The sequence below is a fragment of the Artemia franciscana genome, chromosome 5 (assembly GCF_032884065.1).
Source record: "Artemia franciscana chromosome 5, ASM3288406v1, whole genome shotgun sequence".
NCBI lineage: Eukaryota > Metazoa > Arthropoda > Branchiopoda > Anostraca > Artemiidae > Artemia > Artemia franciscana.
Genome location: NC_088867.1, coordinates 56,112,221 through 56,133,579, shown reverse-complemented (window position 1 = coordinate 56,133,579; position 21,359 = coordinate 56,112,221). Strand labels below are relative to the sequence as shown.

The following is a 21,359-nucleotide window of genomic DNA, read 5'->3' as shown; positions in this document are numbered from 1 at the left end:
CCCAAAGAGTTGCTGTTATTAATGATAAAGGAGTATGTGTACTATCATCACCTATACCTGTTCTTAGCAGAGATCCCCAGGGAACCATGCTTGGGCCATCACTTTTCAACATATATCAATGATGCTCCTGAAATACTCCAAAACCTTCTCACACTCTATGCAGATGACTCTAAGCTCATTGGGGCAGCATCATCTTGGGCGGAGGCTGCCTCAATCCAAGCTGATCTCGACAAGCTTTATGACTGGGCTAGACAATGGCTACTTGAATTTAACTCAAGTAAATGTAAAGTTTTACATTTTGGCAATAAAAATCAAAAACATATTTACACCATGCAAAACCAAATAACTGGTCAAAGAGAACCCCTAGTTGCAGTTACAGAAGGAAAGAGACTTGGGTGTCATAGTTGACTGCCAGTTAAAGTTTCAAAGTCATACTAAAAAGATTGTAGCTAGTGCAAACCATGCTTTAGGGACAATTAAATGAACAATCACGACTAGATCTCCACAAAAAATCACCAAGCTATACAAAAGTCTTGTCAGACCAAGGCTAGAAACTGGCATGTCAATTGCATCTCCCTTCTACAAAGTGGACAAGGACATGATGGAGAAAGTACAGAGGAGAGCAACAAAGATAGTAGACAGGTGCCAACATCTTCCTTACCCAATGAGACTGCAAACTCTGAACTTATGCAGTATGACTTACCAAAGAAAAAGGGGTGACATGATTAAAACTTACAAATTGATTCACAACAATCCAATTCATGGTCTCTTCTTCATCAATTCATCACAGCAGACAAGGGGTCATTCTAAGAAGCTCATAAAGGTCAACGCTCAGAGGAAGGAATGTCATCACTTCCTAAACAACCAGGTAGTAGACCAGTGGAACTCCCTGAGCAATCATACTGTATCTAGTAAGACCGTCAAAGAATTCAAAGTCTCACTTGACAAAGAGTGGAGCAATAAGGAATGGAGGCTGGAATGGGACACCTTGGAGTCCCAGACCAGAAAATAAACCCTAGTCAATAAAACCAACTCAATATTCAAAACAATTCCAAATCAATCCACATGGCAATTTTTGAAGAAATGCTGAGCAATGCTACAGGATGGAAAACCCTTCAATTGCTCCAAGTTGTAATTTAAGGTAAGATGTGTAGAGACATGCCACTAAAGTGATATCAAGCATGCAGGAGCTTTCCTAATCTGTCAGACTATCAAAATTGAATCTACCTACACTTGTTTACAGGAGAAAGAGGGGATGTCATTTTAGCCTACAAATTATTGAGGGCTATGATTCTCCCAGCATTATCCTCTACTGTTAGTACCAACTCAAAAATTAGAGGTCATCACCTGAAACTTGTCAAGCAGTCTACAATATCTAGAGTCTACACTCAATTCTTTTCATCACACATTGTCAACAGTTGGAACAAAGAATCTAATGAAACAGTTACTGCTGTTTCAAACAAAGACTAGATGCTGAGTGGTCCTCCAGGGAGTGTAAACACAATTGGGATGCTTCAACATGGAACAGCACCTGGTCACTAATGATTTTCGTATACAACTCAAGTCACCATTCTGGCACTCTACAAGGAGAAATTCTTATATTGCCCCTAGCTGCAATTTAAGGTAAAGTTCCACATCTACACTTGAACATAAAATTCATCTCATGTGGAATTAATGCAGACCCTGTGGACTGGATCTCAGCTTTTCTTACTTATAAAACACAGTCACCAGCAGTCAATCTGTAAATATATAGCCCAAAATATATATTTCCTATGCCTTTTACCATGTGTAACTCTTGTTTCAATCTATAAATTGAAACAACACTGACAAAATAAAGAGATGGGAAGAACATGAGTAATATATAAGGTAAAGCACCAGATAAGCTACTTTTTGTCATCTTGAAAATGGGTTAGGTTAGGAAAATGAAACTTTCAGTAATGAATCCAGGGCCAAAACAAACTCCAGTAAGGTTCCATAAGCTGCTATGTTAACCCTCTTCTGATTTCTAAGTCTTAAAAATTTGCCTACTTGACAAATTTATACCTATTGGGATTTTGACAAATCAACATTATACTGGTCCAATTAAAGCTTAGTTGCTTCTAGATCCTAGCATTTTTGTTGCTCTATTTTCATACCACAGGAAGGAGGGTCAATTTTTTTTAAGATAATAGCCTAATCTTTATTATGACAATTTTTATTTAATTGCAAAATGACATCACTTATAATAATAATTTGAGAATTGAATATTTATATGTTGGGGGTATTAAGTAATTTAAATAAACTAACAAGGTATTGGAAGTAAGTTTAATCCATTGGTGGATAGCAATACATAAATACATGTATACATTATTTTTTAAATAGAGCTATTTTTCTTAAAAGCCAATGGATATGGCCTTCTTTCTTGTTTTGTTTTTTTTTATGCAAAAGTGTCTATGATATCATTGCACAGCATCTCTTGAGTCAGCTGTTGTACAGTAGTGAGCAGGGATAATGTCAGCCTGTTGTGTCTGACTGAAGATCTTAAATAGTTCTTTGCCTAATGAAGGGTGGAGAAGAATCTTTCTCTTGAGCAGTTTGTGGCAGACACCATTCTTAAGGCAATGTCAACACTTGGACAGATATCAACTGCATTAAAATGATGAAAAATCTTGCTAATGTCAGTTAGAATGATGTTTCCTTCATCAGGATTTTGTACCAAGAAGGTTTCTATCATAGGCTCTTGATTGTCAGTATAAAAACTCAATAGCTCACTTGCATGCTTTGTGATTTCATCTTATTATGAAATTCATTATGATTTCATGCCTTGTGAAGCCATTTTGCAGCATTATGGACTAACCCGCTTGTTTATGCTTATGTTGTGCCTAACATTGCTTGCTTAGGCTTATATTTTGTATTTTGTTCTAGGTGCTTGGGTTTATAAATAAACTATAAATAGTCAAATGCTACATGGTGTCAGACGTCATGAACTCAGAATGATGTCATGGTGTCAGAACTCAGAATGGACTGCATTCAAAAACCACACAAAGCTCATGTGCCAAGGCCCCCTTGCTGACAAGTCTGAGAAAGTAGCATGTGCCTACCTCTTAATCTGGGTTGGTGCACAAGGCAGAGAAATCTTCAGCACTTTTGAGCTTGCGGATGAAGAGAAGGACAAAATCGAGATCTACTTCAAGAAGTTTAGAGACTATGCTGCCCCCAAAAAGAATCAAGTGTTCTCCCGCTATGTTTTTCAGAAAAGAGACCAGAACGACACAGAAAGTACTGACAAATACATAACAGACCTCAAGATTCTAGTTAAACCATGTGGATACTTAAGTGAAAGTGAGATGGTAAGAGACAAAATAGTTAGTGGAGTCAGAAATCCTAAACTACATGAAAAACTATTAGCCATTGGTGACAGCCTTACTCTGGCCCAAGCTGTCACAATATGTCAAGCTCACGAGTCAACCCAAGCACAACTAAAGACATTTGAACAAAAGGAAATAAAACAAGAAGTGGATGCTGTTGCAAAGAGTTGCTCCAGCTTCTCACTTAAAAAGACAGAGTGTTACTTTTGTGGCGGAAATTACTCACCCCAGCATGTGTGTCCTGCAAAAGGGATAACATGTGCCAAGTGTAAAAGACAGAACCATTTTGCAAAAGTCTGCAAAAGTAAGGCAGTGAATATTGTTGGAAATGAGGCCACAAACACTCCAGCATTCACCAGTGACCTGTACAACCAGGAAGAAACAGAGGTGTTCCTGTATGCCATCAACAAGGACTCAAGCAAGGATGAAATCTTTGCTGAGATTTCTGCTTGTGGGCAGATCCACATTGATTTCAAGATCGATACGGGTGCTCAGGTCAACATCCTACCTTCACAGTACCTGGACAAGCTGTCGCCAAAGCCAAAGCTGCTGAAAGCCACGCAACACCTCACCAGCTACTGTGGATTGACAATACCTATGTAGGAGTCTGCAACATTCAACATTCAGTCTGCAGCTACAAAAATGGGCCTACACAGCAGCTCACCTTTTATGTGGTTGAGTCAAACACCACACCTATAATTGGGTTTAAAGCAAGCAAAGACATGAACCTGATCAAGCTTGTTCTGAACATTGAAGAATCACCAGTCAGCGAATATCTTGATGTTTTCAAGGGTATAGGCAAACTCAAAACAGAGTGTGAAATATACTTAAAAGACAATGCAACACCCACAGTACATCCAGCTAGGAAAATACGGCTAGCCCTAAAGCAGAAGCTCAAGACCGAGTTGGAATGCCTAGAAAGTCTCAATATCATCGAAAAGGTCAGTGAGCCAACAGACTGGGTTAATGCCATGGTCATGGTGGAGAAAAAGATGGTGGTGTGAGACTATGCATCGATCCTGTTGACCTGAACAAGGCGATAAAATGTCCCTACTATCTGGTCCCATCTTTCGACAATGCTGTTGCTGAACTGGATGGAGCAGCAGTATTCAGCAGGCTTGATGCCTGCTCAGGCTACTGGATACTCCCACTTTCCACACAATCCTCCTACTATACATCCTTCAGCACTATCTACAGCCGATACAGATGGAAGAGATACCCCTTTGGCCTAGCGTCTGCGCATGACGAGTTCCAGAGAAAAATGGAAGAGACGTTTGAAGGATTGGAAGGTATCAGAATACTTGTAGATGATATTCTGGTATATGGAAAGAACCGCAAGGAGCACGACCAGAGACTATCTGCCATTCTTAGAAGAGCCAGAGAAAAAGGAATCTGCTTCAACAGTGAAAAATGCAAATTTTCCAAAGACTAAGTCAAGTACTTTGGACATATCATTAGCAGAGATGGGATAAAACCAGACCCAGAAAAGATTAGGGCTATACAAGACATGCCAAGCCCACAGTCTAAAGAAGAGCTACAGACACTACTAGGAATGCTCAACTTCCTATCAAAATACATACCCAAACTATCCTCAAAAAATAAGCCACTGAGAGATCTTACTAAAGCGAGCGATTTCAGATGGGAAACCAATCATGAAGCAAGTATGAAAGAGATCAAGAGCTGCATTTCAGAAAATCTAGCTTTCTTCAACCATAAATGCAAAGTGGTCAAACTCAAGGTTGACGCTTCAAAGCATGGACTTGGACTTGGCCCTTAGCACAACTGAACAGAACTATTTTCAACTAGAGAAGGAACTGTATGCAATCGTGTTTGGGTGCAAACACTTCCATCACTACATCTATGGAAGAAAAACCATTGTGACAACAGATCATTGCCCATTAGAGACCATCCTATCATGACCACTCCATACAGCACCAGCACAATTACAGCGAATGATGATTCAGATCCAGCCATACAACATCAAAGTACACTATAGCCTGGGGTCAGATATCCCAGTCCCAGATGCACTCTCTCAACTACACCTGCCAGACGTTGATACCAAAATGCAGAATGACATTAAAGTTTTTGTGCATACAGTGATGAAATCCTTGCCAGTGAGTGACTCCAAACTAGACAAAATATGCCGCGAGACAGAAAAAGACACTCAACTCAAGGCAGTCAAAGAACTCATACTCAAAGGATGGCCCGGTACATGCCAGTTGTGCCCAACAGATGCCGTTCGATTCTGGAATATCAAAGACAAACTAGCAATCCACAATGGGTTAGTTTTGAAAGGTCGACAAATCGTTGTACCCCATCCTCTCAGAACCAACATAATTCATCAGCTACACTCAGCACACCTTGGGATTGACAAAACCAAACAGCACGCCTGGATGATTGTGTACTGGCCAGGGATGAATGCTGACATTGAGTCCTTTGTCCAGAAATGTGAAACATGTGCTAAATTTGCAGCAAATAATCAAAAGGAACCATTGATTAGCAACCAGCCGCCCTCACTCCCATGGCAACACATTGGCATTGACCTTTTCAACTGGAACAAGACCTGCTATCTCATCATTGCCAACTATTATAGCAGATACTTTGAAATAGACAAATTGTCAAGTCAGACATCAACCGCAATCATCGACAAACTGAAAGCCAACTTTGCACGTTTCAGACTCCCTCAGCTGATAACTTCAGACAACGGCTCACAACTTTTCTCACAAGAGTTCCAAGATTTTGCGCAAGAGTGGGGAATTAGTCTGAAAACCTCCAGCCCCATCTATCCAAGATCAAACGGTCTGGTGGAGAAATCAGTACAAACCTGCAAACAGATACTAACCAAAGCAAAAGAAAGTGGAAACGACCCACATATTGCACTTCTAGAATATAGAAACAGCCCAGTTGACGGCCATGCCTCACCTGCTCAACTCCTCATGAGCTGCCAGCTATGGTCAGTCCTACCATCAGCATACAACCAGCTAAAACCAAGAGTCACCCCCCTTCAGACCTTCCTACAACACAGATTGAAGGAACAGGAAAGACAGAAACACTATCACGATAAGACCACAAAACTGCTACATGAACCTCAACTGGAAGACCAAGTTTTTATCCAGAAGAAAACAAACAGCCCCTGGACAAAAGCAAAAATCATATCATGCCATGAGAACCCCAGATCATACGTAGTGGACACAGAAGACGGTTCCAGGCTGCAACAAAATAGAGTCCATATCTCCCGCCATTCCTTTCCTGTAGCCAAGGAAGAGGTCAGAATCCTGCCCACCACACATGACAAAAGCAATGAGATATCCCAGCCCATCTTAACCAAATCACCCCAGCCAATCTGCACAGACATCAAAACCTTGTCAAGAAATGTTCAATTACCAAGAGAAGAAGGTGAACCTTCTGACCCACCCCTTGTCCCACCAACCATTGTGCCTACTCCTGAAAATGCCGCTCCCGACTGCCCAGCCACAGGGACTAAATCCCTTACCACTACATCAAAGGTGATGCTGCACACCCACAGCGGCAGAGTGGTTAGGCCACCTAAGAGGCTGGATTTGTAGGCAGACTGCCATTCATGAAAAGAAGGGAGATGCAGCATTATGGACTTACCCGCTTGTTTATGCTTATGTTGTGCCTAACATTGCTTGCTTGTGCTTATATTTTGTATTTTGTTCTAGGTGCTTGGGTTTATAAATAAACTATAAATAGTCAAATGCTACACATTTCATTGGGTTTTTTTTTCTTCTAAATTTAGGAAATAGGCAATATTTGCAGATCTTTGAAGCATGAGCAAAGTTGTGAAACTAAAAACACTTTTTTTTTACTCTATTTAAGCAGAAGATCTATTTCACAAGGTTTCACTTTTAAAAAATAATGATTTTTACAGGTCATTGAGGGTCAGTACTCTCTAGAGGAAGAAGATGTGGAGGTAGGCATTTCAAGATACCTTCCCAGGACATATTTTAATGCAAGATCTATCAATAAAAGTTTCATTTTCCTAACCTAACCCCTTTTAAGATATCCTAGCAAAAGTAGATTGTCTAGAACTTTACCATATATAATTTGGGCTATTTATTAGCAAATAAAGAGGGGGGAGATAACCTTAAATCACCCTTGCTAGTAATAGGTTTGAATGGTTACAGTGGAAACTGTTCAAAATGTGCTGGGTTGTCTACATTTTTCTGCACAGACATATCCAGAAGTAAAAATTGCTTCCTTCTCAATGTCCCCAATGTTAGGCTTCTATCCCACTTGCTTTGAGAACACCAGAATTTTGTTAAGAAAGAAATTGTTTTTCTTTTTCTTGTCTATAGCCTAGGCTACTAGAGAATTATCTAAATCTATATAATATTAAAAATACTAACTTTCATGTTGTTTTCCACAAGTGTACTTGAAGAACATAGTGAAAAGACGAGATATGAACGTAAAAGTTCACTAAAGCTCTTGCTCTTATACGCTGCAACAGTGTCAGTAAAAGATGTGTCAAGTTGGCTATATGATTTCTTTGACTCAGGCTTATCTACATCATTATGTGTTTCGTAGACAAGGGAAGCTGCTTGTGAGCTTCTGAAGCGACAAGCACCATTAATAGCTCTCAATTTAAGGGAATTTTTCACTGAGCCTCTCAACGCCATTATGCAATTTGAATTTTTATAATTTTGTGAAAACAAAAACGGTTCGTAGGTTGTAATAAAATAAAAGCCTGAAAATGTAATAAAATACAAGCAACTGAATATGCAATTTAGTTTTACGACTATATGTAAAAAAATTGCAGTTTTTTTCAGTTATAGGTTTTATCTGTAATACTTTGAATTCTTTTCTGTGAGATTATTTATTACTGTAATAAAATCTAGCAAAACAATTTAAACTTGAAGAATGCAATATACGCCTTGCTTAAAAAAAGAAGGCTCTTGGTTATAAAATCTGAATCATGTTTTAAAATTTGTCTCATCTAACTCAGAATGAAGAGAGAATTCTCACTTAGAATCATTGCAAGCACTGGAAAATGTCAAATTGCAAGATTTACCATATCTCAACATTATGTTCAGTTTGATACTTGCCATTTTCCATTTCCAGTTTCTGATAGTATATACCATTTGAAACTGCTAAACTCAGAGACAACTGTTAAAACTGAACCAGAAGCTCAGCTTTCTTTTTCTAAAAATGTTTTAAGGTTCCAAGAACTTGATAGCTTAGCTTTCTCAAGATTTGTGTACCTTGTGTGTGTATCAGGTAAATATCGTGAAGAAACCATTGAAAGCGCAAGATCTTATTTGAGGAAATCAAAGCCAGACCTCTCAAATGCAGCAAAATCAAAAGTTTTAATAACAGGAAGTTCCTATCAGCCATTGGATTTATTATGGTAGGCTAAAACCCCAAGTTCTTTTGGTAAATGTTTAGTTTCATTCCAGTTTACAGCATTTAGAAATACTAATTCTAGTAGCACATCCATTTCTGGTTGACCCTCCTCCTCCATGGGGCAAACTAAAGATGCATAAAATGAGCTTGCTCACAGGTAATATTACCTATAGAGCAAAGCATATTAGTCCATGAGCCCTGTGGGCAGCAGGGCAAGGTCTGTATTCTATGTTTATTTAATAAACCTTGTTTTTTTTTTTGTTTTTTTTTTATATAGGGTAAACCCACCGGTTGTCGGTCACAGACTAAATCCCGGGCAGAATCTTTGATTGGATTGCAACATGCCCAATACTCGGTCTCTCGAGCACCCAATACTCGGTCTCTCAAGTCAGAGACTTGCTATTTCTGAGTCACTTCCGAAAAACCTGTTTAGATATTCTTTGCTGAGATCTATGACTTAGGCTCTTTGTCTGGTTATTAGACATTTTAATGTCTTGAAATTTGTTATTTTAAATTCGATTTTCAGAGAGAAAATAGTGGATCCAGGATTTTCTTTGGGGGAGGGCATAATAGGTTGCTTAGATAAACTTGCAAACAAAAAAATGCCCGCAAAATAAAGGGAACCTCAACAATTATGCGTTGTAGGGTAGAGGAAATAGTCTAAAGTATTAAAGAGTTTGGCCTTTATTTTAATGTTTTAAGATGAACAGAGGAGGTGATATGTTGTATAATGCGGAGCTTTGATTAGATGAAAATAGGCAGTAAAGTGGCCATCATTTCTCACAAAAACTTAAATTAATAAATTTTGCGCTTCTCGTGCATTTATTTTCTATTATACAAATTCGCTAAAAAACTACTAGGCTGTGTTGTAAAAGCCATCCCTCTTTGCAAAACAAGCAAACCCAAAAAACCAAAACAGACTACCAAAAAAGTAATGATAGGCCTATCAATTTCTTTGCCTTAGTGCCATAGCAAGACAGACTCAAAAACAAATTTTTGACAGTAAAAAGAAGTTATGATTTTAATTTCTCCTCCTTGTTACTACAAAATGAAGATCTTCGCCTTGCAGTTGGCTTTTGCAGTAATACGGACAGATTCCGTTGATAAACCTAAATTTAATTAAATAATTTTTGGCGGTATGCGACATTAGTAAAACTTAACAAAGACTGCACAAAGTGACTAAAATCTTCTTTCAAACTGGTTTACAAAAAAAAAACAGTCTTAATATTGAAAAATTTATGAAAAACTCAACTATTAAAAATCAATTACAAAGAAAAATCACTTTCGTCCAGGCCCAAACCAGAGCAAGCTGTCCCAACCAAAAATACAACATCATGTCATGGGGGGGGGTGCTCCCGTGCCCTCCTTGGATCCGCCCCTTTTCTGAATGAAAGATTTAGCTGTCATTTGAAGACTGGGCTGCTTTGAGGTGAAGACGCTCACATGAGTGAATTTCAAATGCTTAAAACAAATTTAATCAAACAGTTTATGGTAACAAATTGTAGTAAGGAGCGACCCGGCTCAATAATAACCGAAACTCTTAAAAACGGAATTTTATATAGCAGTAGTTACAACGAAATAATCGAATTTTAATGCTGATTTTAAATATATAAGTTTCATCAAATTTAGTTATACCCATCAAAAGTTACGAGACTGAGAAAATTTGCCTTATTTTAGAAAATAGGGGAAAACACCCCTTAAGAGTGATACAATCTTAACGAAAATCACACCATCAGATTCAACGTATCAGAGAACCCTAGAGTAGAAGTTTCAAGCTACTATCTACAAAAATGTTGAATTTCGTTTTTTTTTGCTGTATTTTTTCCAGGGGTGATCGTATCGACCCAGTGGTCCGAGAATGTCGCCAGAGGACTCATTCTGACGGAAATTAAAAGTTCTAGGGCCTTTTTTAAGTGACCAAAAAAATGGAGAGCACCTAGGCCTCCTCCCACGCTCATTTTTTTCCTAAATTCACCGCATCAAAATTCTGAGATAGCCATTTTATCCAACTTAGTCGAAAAACCTAATAACTATGTCTTTGAGGACGACTTACTCCCCCATAGTCCCCGTGGGAGGGACTGTAAGTTACAAACTTTGACCAGTGTTTACATGTAGTAATGGTTTTTGGGAAGTGTATTGATGCTTTCAGGTGAATTTTTTGGTTGGGGGAGGTTGAGCGATTGTGGGGAAAAGTTTCCATGGGGGAAGAGAATTTCCATGAAGGGGGCGCAGAATTTTCCAGCATTTAAAAAATATGAAAAACTTTTCAACTGAAAGTAATGAGGAGCATTAAAACTTAAAACGAACAGAAATTATTACGCATATGAGGGGTTCACTTCCTTCTAATACCTCGCTCTTTACGCTAAAGTATTTTTAGTATTTTCAACTATTTATTCTACGGTCTTTGTGATTCAGGGGCCATTCTTAAGGAATTGGGATACAATATAAGCTTTAGTATGAAGAGCGAGGTATTCACGAGGGGGCGAACCCCCTCATATAAGTAGTAAAAACATACGAATATAGAAGTTCGTTACGTAAGTTAATTCGTAAGTTACAAAAACGTTCGTAAATAATTAAAAGTTCTAGTTGCCTTTTTAAGTAGCCGCAAATTGGAGGGTAACTAGGCCTCCTCTGCTCCTTTTTCTCTAAAATTATCCGATCAAAACTATGAGAAAAACATTTAGCCAAAAAAAAAAATATATATAGGCAAATTTCGTTTTAATTATTCCAGTGTGGAGAGCTAAAATCAAAACATGCTGTAATTCAAAAACGTTCAGAAATTAAATAAATAAAAAACAAGTTTTTTTTAACCAAAAGTAAGGAGCGACATTAAAACTTAAAACGGACAGAAATTACTCCGTATATGAAAGGGGCTGTTCTCTCTTCAACACCCCGCTCTTTACGCTAAAGTTTTTTAATGTTTTAAAAAATGGAGTGGAGAGAAAGCGTCAAACTTTAGCGTAAAGAGCGGGATATTGAAGAGAGAACAGCCCCTTTCATATATGGAGTAATTTCTGTTCGTTTTAAGTTTTAATGTCGCTCCTTACTTTCAGTAAAAAAAAATGTTTTTTTATTTAATATATCTTAAAACCATATAACAAATGTATCTTCACAAATTTAGGAAACATCCAATGCGCTAATTCAGCCACATCAAGGAGTTCTCACCACCTGCCAATGATCTATCTTGAAGATGCAATTAAAGAGATTTAAACGAGAAATAAAACCTAGTAAGAGCTGGCTCGACAACTTATGGTTGATAGTATATCTTCCAACTTAAAAAGAACAGAAAATATTCTGTATATGAAAGGGATTGTCCCTCCCTCATCGCCCTGCTTTTTACGGTAAAACTTCGTATAAGAATTCTAGCAAATTCCCTTGGTGTTAAATTTCTCCTGAAAATTTCACCCCCTAGAAACTTCCCTCTCATTGGAAATTCTCCCCGTGAAAAATTTTACTAGCAGAAAATCTCCCCCACTCATAAAATGTATGTATACTTCCCTATAAAAGACTACGTAAGCAACAGACAAAAGGTATGACTTAGACATATTCCCAGGAGGATCGTGGTGTTACGGCAAAACTTCGTGTAAGAATTCTAGCAAATTCCCCTGGTGTAAAATTTGTCATGAGAAATTTACCCCCTAGTAACTTACCTGCCATGGGAAATTCTCCTCGTAAAAAATTTCACTTGCAGAAAATACTCCCGCATTCAAAAAATGTATGTATACTTCCCTGTAATAGGCTACGTAAGCGACGGGCAAATTTAATAACTTAGACCTATTCCCAGAAGGATCGTGGTATCTCGAAAGGTATAATTGTTCGGCCTTTCAACTATTCTGAACAAAAAAATACTTCTACTACTAACAAATTACCGCAGCACCAAGCCCTCTGAGGCCAACACGGCTAAGCTCAGTCCTCTTCCAATCCAATATATTCAAAACTTCCCTCTTTACACTCTCCCAGAAAATTCCCATTTCATTTAAAGCTTTCTTTATGAAATCCTCCCACCCCAACCGTGGATGACCAGCTTTCTGCTTAGCCCTAGACCGCTGGTCAAAAAGGACAATCGTCGGTAATCTGTCATCCTTCATCCGCAAAGCGTGCCCTAGCCATCTTAACCTTTCTCTCATTAGAGCCATAGAAAGCAGGATGCTATCTCAAAATTTTGACTGGACTATTCAGATAAAAAAAATTCTAGTTGTGGATTCCTTCCAGAATTCTTTTTGCATAGGCTACGAATCCACCTCAAAAATAGCCTACTTATATTTGAAGAAAGATCTGTTTTCACTCAAGTTAATTACCCTATTTATTTATCTGACGGTTCAATGAGAGCTGGGATGTTTTGACATTAAAATGCACTGTTGTGAATCATCTCCCTGTCTAAGTACGAAACAATCAGATAACTAATCGCCTCGCGGGTGATATGCTATTGAATATTTTAAACCCAACAAGGAACCAAATAATTGCACATGAAACGACAACAGTAGCTTGTTGTCATTTCCTAGGTTAATTGAAATTCATTTGTTTAGCCTGAAACTTTGTGAAATTTTTAATTTCCCAATGGTTTCTTGGGATTTCTGGCAAAAATAGGACGTTTATTAAGAATTAGATACATTTGTGAAGCCTTTTTTGGGGGATTTTACAGCATGCAATTATCCGGTCAAGTCACTGCCCAATTATTAATACGTTTTCTGTCCAACTTTTTACCCTCTTTGAAGTAATTAGCAATTGTACTGTTGTTGTTTTTTTGTAAAGAGAGTTTGCTTTCCACGGCAAAATAGAATTATCCTTGATACTAGGGCGTTTATCCCCCCTTTTCAGGATAAAGTACAGCTTTTATGGATCAATTTTGGAAACTATTATTTTTCATTAAAATCTACGTTTTTGCATTAGGAGAACTACCCCCTGCAACACCCATATCGCACTGTTAACCCTAAAATTTCCCTTTCAGTGGGATATAATAGATTAATCACTGATTCTAAATCGCTATGAACACAACCTGAGCCTAAAACGTACTTTTGAGGCTCCAGTCTTCTTCCCCCCATCCGCTACAATACTACAAATTAAAGTTAATCTGTATTTTCCGATATACGTGCTTTTTGCATTACTAAATAAAAAATTGCTACTTTATATCTGCTGTTTCGAGGTTCCCCCCCCCCCCCGAAAAAAAATTTCTTGCGTACGTGCCTGCTATATATATATATATATATATATATATATATATATATATATATATATATATATATATATATATATATATATATATATATATATATATATATATAAATCCTCCCCATATTCCCCATGAATCCCCATATTTCTTCATGAAATCCTCCCACACCAACCGCGGATGACCAGCTTTCTGTTTAGCCCTAGACGGCCAGCCAAAAAGGACTGTATTTGGTAATAATTCATCCTTTTTCCACAAAGCGTGCCCTAGCCATCTTAACCTTTCTCTCATTACAGCCATAGAAAGCAGGATGCTATCTCAAATTTTGGATTGAAACATTCTGATAAAAAAATTCTAGCTGTTAATTCCTTCCATATTTTTTTTTTTGCATAGGCTACGATTCCAACTCAAACATAGGCTACTCTTGTAGCATACTTATATTTGAAGAAAGATCTGTTTTCACTTAAGTTGTGATCCTTTTTAAGATCATGAGGAATCCCAACGTGCGACAAATATTTTCGGGAAATCGAATTACAAGCTAGAAAAAAAAATTTCTTAGAAAAACAAGTTAGAAAAACAGTCCCCTCCCTCCAAAAATTTCTCCAACACAAAGACGTTTAAAGTATAAAACGTGTGAGATCCAACGTTTAATGTATAAAAAATTTTATGGTCAGGGGAAGTGGGATACGTGAGAGGATGTTTCTATGGGTGAATTTACCACAGGGAAGAGCATTTTCATGAAGAGTTGCTGGATTTTACAGCATTATTTAAAAAAAAAAACATTTTTGGTTACTTTTTAAGTAACCAAAAAAAAATCGGAGGGAATCTTCCACGCTCATTTTTCTCCCAAAGTCAACGGATAAAAATTTTGAGATAGCCATTTTGTTCCGCATAGTCGAAAACCATAATAACTATGTCTTTGGGGATGACTTACCATATCTACGTCTTTGGGGAGGGGCTGCAAGTTACAAACTTTGGCCAATGTTTACATACAGTAATGGTTATTGGGAAGTGTACCGACATTTTCAGGGGAATTATTTGGTTTGGGTGTGGGGTTCAGGGGAGGGGGCTATATAGGAGGATCTTTCCTTGGAGGAATATTTCATTGGGGAAGAGAAATTCAATGAAAATGGCGCATTATTTTCTAGCATTACTATTAAAAAAAACAGCAATGAAAATATAAACATGAAAATTTTTTTTCAATTGAAAGTAAGGAGAAGCATTAAAACTTAAAACGAACAGAGATTATTACGCATATTAGGGGTTCTAAAAATACTTTACCACAAAGAGCGAGGTATTTAGGAGGAGATAAATACTTCGCTCTTTATGCTAAATTATTTTTAGTAATTTCAACTATTTATTCTACGGCCTTTCTGATTCAGGGGTTATTCTTAAAGAATTGGGACAAAACTTAAGATTTAGTGTGAAGAGCGAGGTATTAACGAGGGGACAAATCCCCTCATATATATAATCAAAAATATAAGAATATAAAAGTTTGTTACGTAAGTTAATTTTTAAGTTACGTATATGTTTTACAAATAAAAACGTTCGTTAAAAATTAAAAGTCCTAGTTGCCTTTTTAAATAACCGAAAAATTGGAGGGCAACTAGGCCTCCTTCCCCACCCCTCATTTCTCAAAATCGTCTGATCAAAACTAAGAGAAAGCCATTTAGCAAAAAAAAAAATAATATGCAAATTATATTTTAATAATTTATGTATGGAGAGCCAAATTCAGACATGCATCAATTCAAAACTTTCAGAAATTAAATAAAAAAAAAATAAGTTTTTTGAAATGAAAGTAAGGAGCGACATTAAAACATAAAACGAACAGAAATTACTCCGTATATGAAAGGGACTTTTCCTCCTCAACGCCCCGCTCTTTACGCTAAGGTTTCTTACTGTTTTAAAAAGTAGAGTTAAGAGAAAGGGTCAAACTTCAGCGTAAAGAGCGAGGCATTGAGGAGAAAAAGCCCTTTCATATGCGGAGTAATTTCTGTTCGTTTTAAGTTTTAATGTCGCTCCTTACTTACCGTTACAATAAACTTTTTTTTTTTAATTTAATATTCAATGAGATCCCAGTGGTCGATTCTTCTCGGCGAGTTTATTTATATTTGGTTATATTGATGTTAATGATAGTCGAAGATCACCCCTTTTCACAATGTCAAGTCTATTGCGATCTTTTGATAACATTTGAGAAACACGACTAAATGCCGCTTCAACAAGATAAGACGTAGGAAAAGCAATAACGTAGAACTGCGCTTTATCCCAGAGCAAAGGGTACTTTGTAGCAATGTCGGTTGTTTTCCATATATTGTACTTTTCACCTTTGAATTTTGCATGCATTATTTCATCACTTTGTATTTCGTTGAGGGGCTCATGCAAAGATATGTCTATAAGGAGCAGCATTAAAACCTCGTTATACCTCACTCTTTCCTCTAGAGTATTTTTAATAATTTCAACTATTTATTCTACGGCCTTTGTGTTTCAGAGGTCATTCTAAAGGAATTGGGACACAATCTAAGCTTTAGTGTAAAGAGCGAGGTATCGACGAGTGTTGAACCCCCTCATATACGCAATTAAAACATACGAATATAGAAGTTTGTTACGTAAGTTACGTATATTTTTTACCAATGAAAACGTTTGTAAAAAATTAAAAGTTCTAGTTGCTTTTTTGAGTAGTCAAAAACTTGGAGGGCAACTAGGCCTTCTCCTTCGCTTCTTTTTTCTCAAAATCTTCCGATTAATTGCAATTAATTAATATGCAAATTTCGTTTTAATTATTTATGTGCGGAGAGCCAAGATCAAAAAATGCATTAATTCAAAAACGTCCAGAAATTAAATACAAAAAAACAAGTTTTTGTAACGGTAAGTAAGGATCGACATTAAAACTTAAAACGAACAGAAATTACTCCGTATATGAAAGGTACTTTTCCTCCTCAACGCCCCGCTCTTTACGCTAAGGTTTCTTACTGTTTTAAAAAGTAGAGTTAAGAGAAAGGGTCAAACTTCAGCGTAAAGAGCGAGGCATTGAGGAGAAAAAGCCCTTTCATATGCGGAGTAATTTCGGTTCGTTTTAAGTTTTAATGTCGCTCCTTACTTACCGTTACAATAAACTTTTTTTTAATTTAATATTCAATGAGATCCCAGTGGTCGATTCTTCTCGGTGAGTTTATTTATATTTGGTTCTATTGATGTTAATGATAGTCGAAGATCACCCCTTTTCACAATGTCAAGTCTATTGCGATCTTTCGATAACATTTGAGAAACACGACTAAATGCCGCTTCAACAAGATAAGACGTAGGAAAAGCAATAACGTAGAACTGCGCTTTATCCCAGAGCAAAGGGTACTTTGTAGCAATGTCGGTTGTTTTCCATATATTGTACTTTTCACCTTTGAATTTTGCATGCATTATTTCATCACTTTGTATTTCGTTGAGGGGCTCATGCAAAGATATGTCTATAAGGAGCAGCATTAAAACCTCGTTATACCTCACTCTTTCCTCTAAAGTATTTTTAATAATTTCAACTATTTATTCTACGGCCTTTGTGTTTCAGAGGTCATTCTAAAGGAATTGGGACACAATCTAAGCTTTAGTGTAAAGAGCGAGGTATCGACGAGTGTTGAACCCCCTCATATACGCAATTAAAACATACGAATATAGAAGTTTGTTACGTAAGTTACGTATATTTTTTACCAATGAAAACGTTTGTAAAAAATTAAAAGTTCTAGTTGCTTTTTTGAGTAGTCAAAAACTTGGAGGGCAACTAGGCCTTCTCCTTCGCTTCTTTTTTCTCAAAATCTTCCGATTAATTGCAATTAATTAATAAGCAAATTTCGTTTTAATTATTTATGTGCGGAGAGCCAAGATCAAAAAAGCATTAATTCAAAAACGTCCAGAAATTAAATACAAAAAAACAAGTTTTTGTAACGGTAAGTAAGGATCGACATTAAAACTTAAAACGAACAGAAATTACTCCGTATATGAAAGGTACTTTTCCTCCTCAACGCCCCGCTCTTTACGCTAAGGTTTCTTACTGTTTTAAAAAGTAGAGTTAAGAGAAAGGGTCAAACTTCAGCGTAAAGAGCGAGGCATTGAGGAGAAAAAGCCCTTTCATATGCGGAGTAATTTCGGTTCGTTTTAAGTTTTAATGTCGCTCCTTACTTACCGTTACAATAAACTTTTTTTTAATTTAATATTCAATGAGATCCCAGTGGTCGATTCTTCTCGGTGAGTTTATTTATATTTGGTTCTATTGATGTTAATGATAGTCGAAGATCACCCCTTTTCACAATGTCAAGTCTATTGCGATCTTTCGATAACATTTGAGGAACACGACTAAATGCCGCTTCAACAAGATAAGACATAGGAAAAGCAAAGGGTACTTTGTAGCAATGTCGGTTGTTTTCCATATATTGTACTTTTCATCTTTGAATTTTGCATGCATTATTTCATCACTTTGTATTTCGTTGAGGGGCTTATGCAAAGATATGTCTATTTCGGCAACATTAACTTCGAAAGGAATTGAAAAAAAAAGGAATTGCGAAAAAAGGAGGGGAAGGAGGCCCAGTTGCTCTCCAATTTTTTGGGTACTTAAAAAGGCAACTAGAACTTTTAGTTTTTACGAACGTTTTCATTAGTAAAAGATATACGTAACTTACGAATTAGCGTACGTAACAAACTTCTATGTTCGTATGTTTTTATTACGTATATGAGAAGGTTCGCCCACTCGTCAATAATTCTTTGCATTAAAGCTTAAATTTTGTCCCCTGAATCACAAAGGCCGTAGAATAAATAGTTGAAATTACTAAAAATCCTTTAGCGTAAAGAGTGAGGTATTTGGAGGAGGTGAACCCCTTAGATGCGTAATATTTTCTGTTCGTTTTAAGTTTTAATGCTACTCCACACTTCCAGTTGAAAAAAAACTTTCATATGTATTTTCTCATTGTTTTTTTAAATAATGCTAGAAAATGCTGCGCCCCCTTTATGGAAATCTTCTTCCCCCATGACAAATTCCTCCATGAAAAATTTCCCCCACATAGTCCCCTCTTCTCAACCCCCTCCCTCCCGACCAAAAAATCCCCCTGAAAACGTCTCTACATTTCCCAATAACCATTAATATATGCAAACACTGGTCAAAATTTGCAACTTGCAGCCCCTCCCACAGGGACTGTGGGAGAGTAAGTCGTCCTAAAAGACATAGTTATAAGGTTTTTTGACTATGCTGAATAAAATGGCTATCTCAGAATTTTGATCCGACTACTTTGGGAAAATGAGGGTGGGAGGGGGCCTAGGTGCCCTCTGATTTTTTTGGTCACTTAAAAAGGGCACTAGAAATTTTCATTTCCGTTCGAATGAGCCCTCTTGCAAAATTCTAGGACCACTGGGTCGATACGATCACCCCTGGAAAAAAAAAAAAACAAAAAAAAATAAACAAACAAATAAACACGCATCCGTGATTTGTCTTCTGGCAAAAAATGCAAAATTCCACATTTTTGTAGATAGGATCTTGGAACTTGTACCATAGGGTTCTCTGATACGCTGAATCTGATGGTGTGATTTTCATTAAGATTCTATGACTTTTAGGGGTGTTTTACCCTATTTTCTAAAATAGGGCAGATTTTCTCAGGGTCGTAACTTTTGATGGGTAAGTCTAAACTTGATGAAACTTATATATTTAAAATCAGCATTCAAATGAGATTCTTTTGATGTAACTATTGGTATCAAAATTCCGTTTTATAGAGTTTTGGTTACTATTGAGCCGGGTCGCTCCTCACTACAGTTCGTTACCACGAACTGTTTGATTCTTTAAAACTGTTATATATAAATTATTTTCATTATATTAAGCTACAATATATGTATGTTATTGCATGTTACATTGTTGTAAATAAAATTTTTAGGGTACGTTATTGGTCGAAGATATACCATTGAAAATAATTGAAGAGGCGCCATTAAAGGCCATAATTAAAGATTTCCGCCTCCCCCCCTAATGATACTGGATCCGGTCGGGATTTAAAATAAGAGATCTGAGTTTTGAGGTCCTTCTAAATACGAAATCTCAGTAAGATACGATCACTCTTTCGTAAGTTAAAAATACCTCAATTTTTCTAATTTTTTAGAATTAACCCTCCCCCCCAAACTCCCCCAAAGAGAGCAGATCTGTTCCGATTAATCCCGTATCTAGGACTTGTTCTTATTCCCCCCCCAAGTTTCATCTCAATCCCTATACTCTAAGCGTTTTCCAAGATTTTAGGTCTCCCTCCAACTTCCTCCAGTGTTACCGGATCTGGCCGGGATTTAAAAATGAGACCTCTGAGACACGATATCCTTCCAGACATAAAATTTCATTAAGATCACATCACCCGTTCGTAAGTTAAATATACCTCATTTCTCTATTTTTTTTCGAATTAACCGGCCCCCCACTCCCCTTGCCAGCTGGTCAAATCGGGAAAACAACTATTTCTAATTTAATCTTGCCCGGTCCCTGATATGCCTGCCAAATTTCACCGTCCTAGCTTACCTGGAAGTGCCTAAAGTAGCAAAACTGGGACAGACAGACAGACCGACAGAATTTGTGATCGCTATGAGTGACTTGGTTAATACCAAGTGCCATAAAAACTATCGGAAAACACTTAGCAAAGTGCTATTACTGCCTAGGCGTGTTATATAACGCTCATTTCGCTTTTCTACTGTACACACTGGACTAGCTACTCCGTAACGTGAAGACAGAGTTGCATTACTTTATATATATAATTACAAAGACAAACAACTATCAGCATAAAAATGATAAGAAGGTTCTTAAATAACTTTATTCGTATACCATCAACAACCGGACCAGTACCAGCTTTTAAATTCTTAAATACCAACTTAGTAAGTCTCTTGGCCATTCACATCACCCACTTTGTTATCGAAACACACACTTCAAAACAAGGAAATTGATTCTTATCTTTTCGTTTTCATCCTTTAGAACGGAAACCTTTCAAACTTAATTTTCAGTCGAAATTTTGTTCATCGGGTTAATTATAAATTCATTTGTTTAGCTCGCAAGCAACTGAAAACAATCTTTTTTAATGTTATTGTCTGAGTAACTAATTTGATTTTAGCGTTGGTAATTTAAACTTAAAATTTGAAAGAGGACGAACAAAATTTTTCAAAAGAATGTAAGGACCGACATTATAATTTAAAACGAACATAAATTAGCCTATTACGTGAGGGAGGTTGCTCCATAATGCTTTCTTATTATGAATAGGCAAATAGGCCTAAGTGCTTCTGAAAGTGTTTAAACGAGGATTCTATTTTTCGTTCGGGGGAGGGGGGTATTTACCCCTGGAAAATACCCCCATGGTTGATTGATCTCCAATCACTTTTTACTTATAAAAAAAGTACTAGGTCTACTTCTTTCAGCACAAAAGTTTTTCTGTTTTCTTAAGTGAGAAAAAACAAAGTAAGTGTGGGCATTTGGACGTAACCGTACCGGATTT

The 21,359-nt window shown here is 37.0% G+C and overlaps 2 protein-coding genes across 3 annotated transcripts in view; one reads left to right on the top strand and one right to left on the bottom strand.

The window, feature by feature from the left end:
- The window catches only part of LOC136027616 (proline dehydrogenase 1, mitochondrial-like), a gene marked incomplete at its 3' end in the record, with an annotated part of 64,871 nt that extends 56,838 nt beyond the window's left edge, over window positions 1–8,033 (bottom strand). The window contains 1 exon segment of the mRNA XM_065705033.1: window positions 7,718–8,033. Coding sequence (XP_065561105.1) covers window positions 7,718–7,987 — 270 coding nt within the window.
- Window positions 1–21,359, top strand: part of LOC136027618 (esterase FE4-like) — a 191,316-nt gene that overhangs the window by 120,862 nt on the left and 49,095 nt on the right. The gene's annotated exons all lie outside the window — the stretch shown is intronic.